The 13,728-nt window shown below is 40.3% G+C and overlaps 1 protein-coding gene across 1 annotated transcript in view; it reads right to left on the minus strand.

The window, feature by feature from the left end:
* ERC2 (ELKS/RAB6-interacting/CAST family member 2) overlaps positions 1-13,322 on the minus strand; it is a 339,531-nt gene extending 326,209 nt beyond the window's left edge. Inside the window, exons 1-2 of the mRNA XM_031046076.2 lie at positions 13,095-13,322; positions 461-1,263 (exon numbers count right to left, since the gene is read on the minus strand). Coding sequence (XP_030901936.2) covers positions 461-1,117 — 657 coding nt within the window. The 5' untranslated portion in view covers positions 1,118-1,263; positions 13,095-13,322. The remainder of the gene's footprint in view (positions 1-460; positions 1,264-13,094) is intronic.
* Positions 13,323-13,728: the final 406 nt, after the last annotated feature.

A 13,728-nucleotide genomic window follows, 5' to 3' on the forward strand; every position in this document is an offset into this window, starting at 1 on the left:
TGGGTATTTAGTATCATGTCTTCTTTTAACTGTGAAAGAGAGCTAAGTCCCTATGCAGTTCAAACAAAATATGCTTCTGGATGTTTGTTTATGCTCTTGCAGAGGTGGCTCATTTAGCTCTCCAGGAAAGGTTGCTAGGTATAGTAAGACTGTTGCTGAAAAGGAAAAAAAAGAAAACAAAAAAAGAAAAAGCACTAGACAGTCTCAAAAAGAAGAAAAAAAGGTAGCAACAAAATAAATATTCTCTTTAGCCACATGAAAGAAGGTTGCATGAAGGAAATTATAACTCCATTTGATTCTTATTAATGTGCTTGTCTACTGTCCAGCGGCCAGAAGCAGACAGACCAAGGCATACAATTCTTGTAGATGACAAACTTGTTCCAGCACACAATACAGTACCATAAGCAAAACATGAAGTACTTCACTATAAATCAACAGGAAAACTTACAGAATTACTTACCTGATTTTCTTCATGGGAAACTCTCATTTGTTCTTTAAGAACTGACATTCTGGCTGCTTCTTCTTTCCTCAGTACTCTTTCTTTCTTCAGCTCAGGACTCCAGAAAGTTTTGATGCTATTCATGGAGGATCCCAGCTTGCTGTCCTTAATGTCTAGTTCTTTTCTGAGAAGATCATTCTCCCTCTGTAGGTCCTTAAGCTGAGCCTGCAAGTCTAACATGGTACTATCCCTAACCTGTCTCAGCATAGAAGGAACCTGATGGTGGTGATGGTGTGAAGATGTGGTCAAACCTCCATGCTGATCAGTATAAGAAAGGACATCTGTGTGCGAAAGTCCAGCTGAAGCAATATTAGGACTGCTCCCCATAGCTGTGACTCGACCACCATACATAGCTCGATTTGTAGCCCTTCCAAGAGTCATTGTGCCCTTTGGGAAAGTAGTAGAAGCTACACCTTCGTGGTCACTCAGATACATTGGTCCAGATGTTGCATAGGCTGCATTAAGGGACTGGATGTTCTCCATTGATAACGTCTTACCTGTTCCTCCTCCTCCTCCACTACTTGTTCGCCTATGGCCCAGGCGAGGGGATCTTGGCAAACGAGGAGACCTGGAGGGACTTCCTTCTAAGTTGCTGATTGTTCTTGCACTTCCATACATTTTTCTTCTACTTTGAGGTACTATTTAGTAAGAAACTAGTAACACTAAAGTTGAATATTAAATTTATAATTCCAGCTAGAAATGTTGGCAGTTTCACTGCATTCTTCCAGTAGACAAAAATCTGTTGTTCCTCCGAAGTCAGAGACCTGAAAGGAGATATTATGAAGTTATATAAATTTCCAACTTGTAAACTTATTTTCCAAGTAATCAGCATACATCAGAAAATAAAGTAACCTGCTTCCTAAAATAACTACTTTAGAAATAAAGTTTAGTATACATTTTGTATTTAGGATGACTAGTTAAAAATGCATCTCAAGCTAATTTTGCTTAGAAAGCTGCCCATTTTATTCTTGCTAGAAAATATCTTAGTTTAATTAGCTTTACGTTGCAATAAACATGAGCCCAAAAACATATCTTACCTGATATGTTAATGGAATGAAATGACTATGTGGAATTACATCAAGAAAAAGCAAACAGCTGTTGTTAACATTAGGAACCACCCAGAATAAGATATTACATTGTCAAAAGACAGTACAGAAGTAGTAATTCAGTATTTTATTTTTTTATATCCTCCAATAATATTAACACAGAATAAGGAAATCAGCAGGAGTTCCAATTTTTGTTTGGATTAACAAAGATGGTTTTTTGATAGGAAAAAAGATGAAGAAAGCTTGTTTCCAATCGTTCTGCTGTAACCAACAAAGATAGTTTAGTAAAAAAAAATTAACAATAAAACTAAAATAAATATCATGAATGTTTCCTTGTGAACAGTTTTAATGTATCACAACACAGTATTATTTGTTCAGTACTAGCTTGCTAATAGTTGTTGTTAATAAGCTTTTGAGAAGTCTGCATGACAATAATCTAGGATTTCATTTAGAAAATGAGTGCTCATGAAATACAATTTTATTTCTTTTTTACCTGTGAGTATCATATTACTACTTAACTACATTTGTAATTTATTTAACCAAACAGACGTGGACAAATGCTCAGCTTTCAAATTCTTCAATATTATCATTATACATTTACCAAGTTTTAAGTAAGTTTATTAACTTTACATAGCATAAACATAAAAATAGGGCTTTCAAGTTAGGCAGGACCAGTGATTTTATTCTAACAAACCTGAACATTACAATTTGTGGTAGTACTTAAATTGATGGTCATCAACCAGATTTAGTACCATTTACTTCAAAGATAACTAGAAGAACAACAAAAGTTTGATTCAGTCAAATCCAGTAATCTTTAACTGTATCCTCAAGGCATCCTTATTATCTATAGATATGTTATTCCCAGAGCTGCAAAACATCTGTTCTACATCTGCTGTAAAGAATGCATTGATGCAGGAGCAGGCAGAAGGATGATTTGATGTCATTTATTAATAAGCTCTAGCACATCAAAGCCTCACCAATGATACTAGTGTAAAATACTATGGATATCAATTATGTCAGCAAACAAGAAACATGCCACATTCTCTAATGACCCCTCATTTTCCCTCCACAATCATACACCACATGACTCTCCATAATTCTAAGAAATGCTTGGTTTATTGTATGTTTTCATCAAGTTTAACAGCCAGCATAATCAAAAGCATTTTTGTTTCATCTGAATTACCATTATTGTCCTGGGTTCAGCAGTAACAGTGATTTGTTCCTTCATAGTAGCTGGTGCAGTGCTATGGTTTTGACTTTCAGCCTGGGAACAGCACCAATAACAACGTTTTTACTTGTTACTAAGTAATGTTTACTCCCACCAAGCACGCTCTGCCAGGGAGGAGGGGAAGCCAGCAGGAAGAAGAGACAGGACACCCAACCCAAACTAACCAAAGTGGTATTCCACACCACAGCACATCATGCCTACTATGTAAACTGGGGGCAGTTACCCATAAGGGCAAGATCACTGCTCAGGTCGGGCTGGGTATCATGGTCTGGTGAAAAACCAAGACTGTAACTATAAAACATCAATGTAAACTTAAACTTGATACAATCATGTATTTTTAGATGAAGCAGACATCATACATAGCTAAGTAGTGGAGATTGGTGCAGATATGCTGATCCTGAAAAACACAGGTACAAAATACCCTTATGTCATTTCACTACCATTGTTCCTTGCCATAGCCAGTCTGACAAATAAGTGATTTATGCTTTTTCCTTTGAGTCACTTAATATCCTACTGAGCCTTTTCTTTATGCCTCTGATATATATTTTTAGTATTTGTTTTCCCTTTTAGAATTTATTAGTTGTGCTCTGTCTTCTTTGTCTACTTGCTAAGTTTTGAGAAGTCATCAAAGCACAGAACACTTTTAACACTCCAATGCTTACCAATGAGCCCTACTGAAAAAGGAAATCATTATTCCTCATCCAAAGGGAGATTTAACTTCTCCCAGGACTTACTTATTTTCATAATCACCTTCAAATACTGATTTAACACTGTAACTTCTACAACCCCATGAAAATTCTGAAAGCAACAGGAAAAGAGAATTAAACCACCACCAAAGAAGTGTTATTACATCTACAGCATTTTCAATTATTAGTTTTAATTTTCCCCTGAAAGTATTCTAATCAAGGTGGAGACCTCCAAGGCCTCTATGCAGAAAGTGCAAGCAAACTGACAATATGCTTAGTTTCCTTTCTTTCGTGAGCTCCTAAAGATAGCTCAGAGACCAAAAACCTGAAAATTCTGATGTAAGAATTTCTTACCCTTTATCTGGTTTCATTTGCAACTCATTACCTTCTACAACCTCAATTACACACACCGGCTCTCTTGCCAACACCTTAATAAAAAAAAGAAAGCACATGAATGTGTGCTTTTGGGAGTTCATACATCTTAAGGATAAACCTTGAGCCTTCTTTTATGGCTGTGAAAAACCTCAAAGTAGAAGCCATATACTATTGCTTTATGAAAGGGGAAGAACAGCACCTACATCATTTCTTACTCTTCACTGCTTACACAGAGCCTTCCTAACTTCAGAAAGATTTACAGAGTGTCTCAACGTATCAGGAATTAGAGGCATGAAGAAGCAATATAAGTCTCAGGGCCTCAACAACTGTCACCCATATAATCTACTGCCTGTAGAAAAAGAGAAAATCCCTTCTCCCATCTTCCCATAGAACCTGCTGACACAGATCGGTTCTAGCCGATCTTGGAACGGGCAGGCAAGATATAGATGATTCTATCTTGAAAACTAAACTGATTTTCTATTGCTATTTCAATTATTGGGGGAATGATACAGAAATTATTACTGTAAAGCACTCATTTCTCACCCAATGTTTCAAGGATAGTTTTACTGAACTAAAGCATAACCTTTATGCATCATAGTGCAAATGGTAGAGAAGGAGATAAATGCAAGCAAGTGGAAATGTAAGAATCTCATCTATGTAGAATGGGAGAGCTGTTCAGACAAGAACAAGAGTACCCACTAAAGGGAACAATCCTCCCTTTTGATAGAAGCCCAGAAGTTGTAGATACTGCCGTTGTTAGCATAAAGGAGCTCAGATACATCCCATGAAACCTTTATAACCCCAAAAACTTGCGAGACAAAAAATGACTCTGATTTATTCAATCGAGTTCAGGACAAGCTGTCAATCCACTTCTTGCATTTTCCTCACAGAAGGTTATGCAGAGTTTTAAAATGCAAATCTAGAAAATATGAGGAAGAGCAGATGCTCATCTACTTCATAGAATCACAGAATTAGGGTTGGAAAGGACCTTAAGATCATCTAGTTCCAGCCCCCCTGACACGGGCAGGGACACCTCACACTAAACCATGTCACATAAGGCTCTGCACAACCTGGCCTTGAACACTGTCAGGGATGGAGCATTCACAACTTCCCCAGGCAACCCATTCCAGTGCCTCAGCACCCTTACAGTAAAGAATTTCTTCCTTAGATCCAAACTAAACTTCCCCTGTTTAAGTTTGAACCCATTACCCCTTGTCCTATCACTACAGTCCCTCATGAAGAGTCCCTCCTCAGCATCCTTATTAGCCCCCTTCAGATATGCTATGACAGCCCCAGCTTTCTCAGCCTGTCTTCATATGGGAGGTGCTCCAGTCCCTGATCATCCTCATGGCCTCCTCTGGACTTGTTCCAACAATTCCATGTCCTTTTTATGTTGAGGACACCAACACAATACTCCAATTGAGGTCTCACAAGAGCAGAGCACAGGGGCAGAATCACCTCCTTTGACCTGCTGGTCACGCTCCTCTTGATGCAGCCCAGGATACGGTTGCTTTCTGGGCTGTGAGTGTACACTGCTGGCTCATGTTCATTTTACCTTCTCAACCAAAACCCCCAAGTCCTCCTCAGGGCTGCTCTGAATCTCTTCTCTGCTCAGCCTGTAGCTGTGCCTGGGATTGCTTCAACCCCCTTGATCTACTTGTGTCAGTACTTTCTTACTTAAAAAAAAAATACTTTTTAATGTCCATGATGCATGACACAAAAAACTAACTATTATAACTGTAACTTTAACATTTTGCCTTGGAAACAAAATTATATAAAAGGATCCAGAAAATTAAGCATTCATTCTTAGTGGGAGGGAGGGAAAAGGCCAGACACACCACACACACCCATGCTCTCATCAGCCTTGTAAATCCCAGCAACGAATAGTCTATTCCACACTAAAATACCTCCTGCTGGCTGTTCCAACTTAGATTTAGCTTACTTTCCATATTTCTGCTTCATCACCTGCACTCTGCAGACAGTAACATTCACATTATCAACATCGCTTAAGTCTCTGACACTGTAATTTTGTCTTTTAACTATTTATGGAGATTTAAAACATAAGATTCTAATACAATGCTAATCGAAAGTCTGTCTCACTCAATTTAATATCCAAATGCATTACTTCTACATATAACAATCAGTTTCATTGAAATACTGTCTTCAGAGAACCCTGTCAGGTCTGGTTTTCACTGGTCACATACTTCTACAAAAAACCCCATTTTCTGCATTGTATCTGTCAATCTTTTTATGTAAATGAAAGAATTGTGTGGAGCATTGTATGGAGGCATTGTAGTTCAGCTTCAGAACAGACTGGGAGATACCTTGCCAGGTTCCTGAGCTCTGTGCATCATGACAGCTCAGAAAGAAAAAGGAAACTAGATCTTTCTAGAAAAAAAGCCTCTGGTATCTGGATAAGTTTTAATGAAATGATTAAATTCCTCCTTCATTCAGCTCAGAAGAATAGGCTGTTACATTCCATACCTCTGTTTGAGCCAAAGCTGCCCAGCAGTATCAGATCAGTTATTCCAAACCATTAAAAACAGGTAAGAGTTTAAACTTCGCTACCAATTCTGCATGAAGCCACAGCACATACAGAGTTCTCACCAGTTTCTCATTAGAGGTTTCACCAACAAGCAGGTAGGTACTAGACAGCACAGTAGGGCTAATCTCACAGTACATTTAACAATGTTACTGAAGAGAATCATTAAATCAAAGTATGCTGAAAAACACCAAGAAAAGGAAACTTTTCAATAACCAGATATAGAGCCAGAGACAAACCTTTCCCCATGAGATATTCCCATGACAGAAAACATAATACAAGCAAATATTCAGACTGTGCTCAGGAAGCACCTTCACTACTAAATGTGAAGTATCATTGTAACATCAGCCAAACATCTTTAGTGAAGGATAAACTGATTTGATTTCCTCCTTCTCCTGTTTACTAGGGGTTTGCTTTTTGGAGTATGTTTGTTGTTCAAGCAACAAACATCTGTATTGTCAACATTCGCACCAGTCTTTGAAACATAAGGCTGTTTACTTGGTAACACACACATACACTAAACATACATTAAAGACTGCAATTATTCAATTACAAACAAAACCTAGGAGCTGGAAATAAAAGGAAATTGAGTTTACCATTAGACCTGTAAATTTGCCTATTTTCATAGTATGTTTAAGAATATGCTGTCATTTATACTAATGTAATACTTTTCATTTTAAGATGCATTTAAAACTCATAAGCCTACCTTAGAAATAACCCAAGATACTTCTACACAATGAAGTATTTTTGATTGAACACTAAGTCTGTTCACATGAATGTTATTAAATACAGACTTTTATATTTGCAAGCTAAAACTATTGTTTAATACAGAGCTTTGATTCACATAACAAAGCAACAGAATAGTCATTTGATCAGCTATTAGGACTACCTGTGTAACTTCCAGATTTTTCTTAATACTTAAATATTGGGATATTTACAATTTAGCAGCCTAAATATCTACTATGCATTTTACATTTCTTTGAATATTACACATATTTGTACATTCAGCATGCTTTGAAGCCAGCAGAGCTGGAAATCATGCAGAACATCTCCCCATTATCTTCACTAGGATATCAGAGTATGCACATGTTTCAGGATTACATCAAAAAGAGAAACTGGCTTTGCCTCAACCACATTAGATCAAAGATATCCAAGGAACTTGCAAGCTCTGTCAGTAATGCAAGTGATTTAGCAGATGACCTCTCAGTTCTGCCCCAAAACCATTAGAAGGCACTGCACTTCCAGAATTATATTTTTTACTTATTTATTCACAGAGAAAATTAACAAGAACTCCCCAGTCTTGACTGCTGGTTAACTCACTAGCAAAAACCAATCTTCCACCTTTACGCCAACACTGAACCCATCTTAGCTTCACATGATCATGCCAATTCACAAGTACAATTTACAAGTCCTTGCAGGCATCCAATATGAACATTTGATATTGATGACAGATGTTATTGTAACTACTTTCCTTAAGGAAAATCAAATTGAGCAGATTTCAAATGAGGTCTGTAAAAGAGATATATAAGTGAAAACAAAGTTATCTCATGACTGCCAATGCTTAGCCATCAATAAAAATGCTTTGCACAGCAGACTGTCTTCCAGAGAAGCACATGAGAATACTCATTTCTTGCACTACTGTTGCATTGTATTTTTGAAGAAAATTATGCACTACAGAAAACTGTGTAACTCAGAGTTCACACAGAAGTAACAGACCTATGCTGTTCTATAAAGTCATTAAATGACTCTGACATTGCACATATCACAGACATAATTAAACCTGTATCTTATCAAACTACCTGTAAATTAATCTTACTGATCATGAAAAGTGCTTACTTAACAATACTGGAGCACAGCCTCCAACAGCATTCAACTCGTATTTGATAACAAGAAACCTGTTCCTGAAAATTCAAGTACTGTGGTCTCCAAGTCTATTCAATTTGTTATTCTGGCAATGAGGCAATCCAAATGGATGCCAAATAGTGTAGCCACAAGTACAGACACAGTAAATCTCCATTAGGAATTGGAATAAAGTCACCCATGTGTTCCGTTGGCCTCTCAAAGTCGGTAGAACAGTACACCCAAAAAGTCAGTATTCATTCCAAGTAATGTGGGCTATTTTCTTGGAGGGAAACTGTCCCGCTTGTCACCAATGCACAGTGCAACACCTGATCTGTTGGACTGAATTCAGGAAGGGCAGACACTTTTGCTACATTTCTTTCACTTCCTTCCAAGTAAGTTGCACATCATATCCAGCAAGGCAGTCATTACAGACATTGCTTTCTTTAGTAACTTCCCACCTCAACTCCAGTTATCCCTGTAACTACAACACATCATTTATAACATTGATCTCTTTACTCCTTTCAACATTCCATGGCATTTCCTACACAATTTAAAGTATTTTTTGAAAGTTTCAACTCTAATATAAATCTCTTCATTTTCTATTTACATAGAACTTAGCTACTGAATTCTACATCTGCACTGTGATTTCAGCTTAAGAAGCTTAAAAAAATACACAGTATTTGTTGAAAGTGGGATACTTAAACTAAATTAGAAGTACATCAGTCATTAAGGAAGCTACCTGTTAGCTGGTCAGAAGCATGGAAATGCCCATCTGCAAGAGTTTCCAAGGTAATCTAGAAAGTTGATGCCCCTTTCAAAAACCTACTCATAAAACCTCTCAATAAAGCTTAGGCTTTGCTAAACATCCAAAACACCAAAGGCTCCCATGCATTCAATTACAATTCGTAACTGATATATACCTCAAATGTAGACATATTCCATCTGCCATCCTAAAAGGACAGCAATTCTGAACTACACTTCTCCTTCATTATTATTACAAATTAAGGAGAATGTAGTGATATATAACTTTCCAAACATATAAACTGTCCACATTTCAAAGTCTGCATTTCCAATATTGTGAAGGAATTCCAGGTCTCTGTAAACAAAAATGGTGTGACAGTAATGGAGCCTTATCCAGGCAGTATTAATGTTGCAGAATAAGTTGAGGCAACTTCACCATTGCTAGGTACATATGAGTCACTCAAAAACTAAAACATCGTAAAAATATTGTAGAGCATCCTAAAACTGAACAAATATAAACTCACAAGTAAAAGAGCAGTCATATAAAAAATATATAATCAGTATCACAGTAATATTTCCTAGGTGGATCTGACTAATCATCTTGATATATATCCCAGGCATTTTGCAAACTAAATTAAACTGAGAAGATAACAAATGCATCACAGTGGATAAAAATATATTAAACACCATAAGAGATACAGGTGGGAGAACATATGTTGTCTTTGGAAGTGATACACAGGCTGGTTGCTTCACCCTCTTTGAGGGGTGAAAAACCCACTCTTTTCTGTTAGTCATCCTTCAAAGTTCTGCAAGAATCATTTCTAAAGCAAGAAAATTACCATGCACATTCTTTTAAAAAACACGCATGCTGACTAGCTAATTCTCTAAATATCAGGTATATAACATGCTAAGATAGCACATGCTCACCTGATATTCTGCTGATAAGAACATGGGCTTTCAACAGTCCTCAGAGCAGGCAAGAAATAAGAGGGGCCATTGGCATGTATAACTGTACCTTAAAATCACCATTCATCACAACTGGACTACCAGTAGGTTAGGGGAGTTGAAAACTACCTACAGAATACAAAAGGAGCTGGTTCTCCTCTGAATCTTAAGTGCAATGCACTCAATAAGGCATTCAAACACTAACAGAAGGTAAAAGGAGGTCAGTGCTCAGGAAGATCAGATACACAGGATTTCTAAGGCAAGGAGCTCCATTCTGCACAGTAGGATGGGAAAGAACAAAAGATGCCTCTGCATGCTAACTGTCTTCTTCGTGCTTGGGAAGGAAGGAAATCATTTCAGAAACCGAATTCCTTCTACTGGCAAAGGTGAGCATCTTTGTTGAAGATAGAAGACGCTTCCTAGACATAAACCCACCTTCATGGCATATGAATAACAAAAAACAAAACACAGAATCAGAGAGTCAAAGCACATAATCTCAGTGCTAGAGCAAGAAAGGAAAGACAGTGCCATCTTTCACTTTCAGGTAGACAGCGTATCAGCCTAGGGACCTCACCAACTGAGCATCATTAAAACAGGAGCTAAATGTAATGGAAGCCAAGTCTCCTCTCAAACTGTCTGCACACACTTTCTGCAATACAGCAACCACCTTACAGACCTCAGCATTACCCTTCCAAGTTATTTACTCCAACTATTCCCTGGAGTCAATGATTTTGCTATCTACTCAAGTACACAAATGGCATCTTCGAAAGAAATGCAACAATCCACATACCCAATTTCTCCTTCACTAGCAAAACGTTATCTCCTTCCCATTGCATTTGAAATAAAGCATCTATCTGAAGACACAGTACAAATTAACTAGCAATAAAAAAAACCCAAAAGCTCAATATGAAATCTCAGTTCCTCACTGGAAGATCCACCCCACATTGCATGCACTTGCAACAGACAGAGCAGTTTCTCTATAGTTTAAACCGGAGCTGTAAAGCCATAAACCTCAGGGACTGCCCTTACCTCAATTAATCCTTTTGAAGACAAAATTAAGTCCCTTCCACCTGCAGGACAGAAAGTCACTTCCCCCACCCAGTTTCCTTTAGGAGGAATGGAATTGCTAACTCACTTCAATGCTAAACTGCTTTACACAGAACCTTCAAACAAAAATAACAGAAATTGAACAATGTCTCTTAAAGCACTCGAGAGATGTGGGAATCAATTCTCACACCCATGAAGCCAAGACCTGCAGTGGAAGTTTCCTGCTTCAAGAAACTGTTAACAAAGGTTTTTGCACAGAAACATATTCCTTAAGGGCACGGGATGAAACTCACCATTACACACTCCCTGCGCGCAGAACAGACCCTGGAAACTGACATTTTCCTCTTCATGTTCAGGGAAAGGATGGAGCGAGGAAACGCACTGCTCAGGCAGCCGACACCGTGAAGGGACAGAGGCTCCACAGAGCACACCCCAGCAGCGCAGCCCCCAAGGGGCACTGGGAGCACTGGGAGCAATGGGATCGGGAGCAACGGGCCCCTCAGCCCCCGCCCTCCGCAGCTCCGGGGCTGAGGGGAGCGGAGGGGCGGGGCCGCTGCCTCCCGCCCGCAGCGAGCGGCAGGGGCAGGGCACCGCGGCCGCCTCCCTCCGCCGGGGCCTGCGGGCAGCGAGGGGCTATACCTGAGCAGCTGTACCCGAACAGCAGCGGTGAGGGCTTGGGGACGAAGGGGAGCCCATAACTGAAGTAAATCCCAATGGCAGAGGGGTCCCTGTGGGGGTCCCTGGAGGGAGGAGAGTGAGGGGAGGAGGCGCCGCTCTGACACAGGGAGTTGGGTCAGGTCGGGCTTGCTCAGCTCCTCGCTGAGGAGAAGAGCGGTGGGGAGGACAGTCCGAAGTCCCTCCTGCCCCTGGGGATGGGAAACGAGGGTGAAAAGAGGCTGAATCCAAGCGGTGGAGTCGTAGGTGGGAAGGTGGGAAAAGGGCGGTTAAGTGCTCTCCACAGCATCTTCCCTCAGAGCAGGGCAGCGAGGGAGGGAGCAGGCTTCAGACTGAGGAGGTTTTACATCCTCAGCTTCACCACAGGGAATGAAGGACCAGCGGAGAAGGGACTTGATGGAAGTGGGGGGGAACCAGACCTTCCTCGCCTCTCCGCTCTCCGAACGGGGGAGCTGGGGAAGGGCCTGCTCCTCTCGGAGCTGCCGGAAAGGGGTCGCGTATGAGGGGCCGCCCTGGACACGCACCTGGAGGCACAGGAATCGGCAATGGAAAGCAAATCCCAAACAACCAAATAGTTAAACCACCGATTTAAAAAGCCAACCAGAAACTAACCCTGACAAGTAGGATTTGCCCTCCTCCTGACTGCACTTATTGGCCGTGCTTATTCGCAAAGAGCTCGGATCTGCCAATGCAAGTGGTCGGTTGCTGTGCCTATCAAAAGGGAAATATCAATTCGCCGCTAAGGGAGTAGATTCCCATCCATCCATCACAAGGCTTAGCAGGTAGCCGCCTAGAAATCAATCACTTAATAATATATATATATATATGTATATATTCCTTCTCCATCATATTAATACTCTGGTAGTCTCGACAAAACATGTAATCCCTGATGGATATATGCGTGGAATTTTTCATATACACTCCCCAAGCCAAGATCTTTAAAAAATAATAAATCACACAGCATCATAAATGAGGCACCCAATAAGTATCCATTAATTATATAACTGCAAAATAATATGTTAGTTTGTTTCCATTTGCCAGCCACTAAAAGGGAACAGAAATATCCCACCTTCTTCCTTCCACGATTTTAAAACACCAAACATGATCCAGTATTTAGGTATAAAACTAGGAATATTTAAAGCTCATCAGCTCTACCCTAGCAAACTTGAACAATATTTTTAAACACTGGGCACAAACAATGAGACTGATGGCTGCTTTTAATAGAAATAGCAAGAGAGGTTTCTGGTTAACGATTCTGTAGGGAGAGGCACTCTGTTACCAGAATAAGATGTGCACTTGGTCCCATTTATTACACTGTATTCCTGAAGCAATATAAAAAGCCTGTTCTGCAAATTCATCTCCAGTTTCAGCTACCAGACAGCTGTAGAAAGCAATATATAGCAATTTCCTCAATCACAGTACATTTGCAGTAATGTATTACAGCCATATTCCTGTTTATGCGTCTCACCTTTCAAATCATTGCCTCTGTGTCTCGTCCTCACATGGATTTTACAACATCACGTTTAGCTGACACCTCATTTGCTCGGAGGAAGGAGGCAGCAGGGCGAGCCGGAGCAACCCAACGCCCGCAAGGGGAGGAAGAGGGGACCTGCTGCAGCCAGGAGAGGCTTGTGTGCTCCTGTCCCTTGTCTTTCCGTCCCTCAGCGAGTCTCTCTCAGCCAGCTGCGAGCCTTGCCTGCCGGTCCCTGACTCAACATTCCCAGCATTCCCGAGGAGCCGGGGCTCCGCCAGCACCGGGCAGCCGGCCGCCGGGGGCAGCAGCAAGCTCTCCGGCAGCAGCACACGTACTGCAAGCCCATGGATTGCTCTGAGCATTTGTCTCTGTCCATTCATTGCAAACCGCTGGGTTCCAGTCCCCACCCAGCGATCTTCTGAAAGGAAAGTGTGTTACTCATTGTCAAATGGCCTAAAAATACACCTGTGCCTGCATAGACCTGCAGAGGCAAAAGCGCTTCCTTGTCCCTGTGCACCAAAGACCAAAGAAGCTCAAAGCCAGCTGCATAAGAACATGGTATCTAAAATGCATTACTATATGTGCTTACATACACAGGGAAAATAACCCCAACTAAATCTGTGTTCTG

Source organism: Melopsittacus undulatus, chromosome 9 (assembly GCF_012275295.1).
Source record: "Melopsittacus undulatus isolate bMelUnd1 chromosome 9, bMelUnd1.mat.Z, whole genome shotgun sequence".
Taxonomy (NCBI): domain Eukaryota; kingdom Metazoa; phylum Chordata; class Aves; order Psittaciformes; family Psittaculidae; genus Melopsittacus; species Melopsittacus undulatus.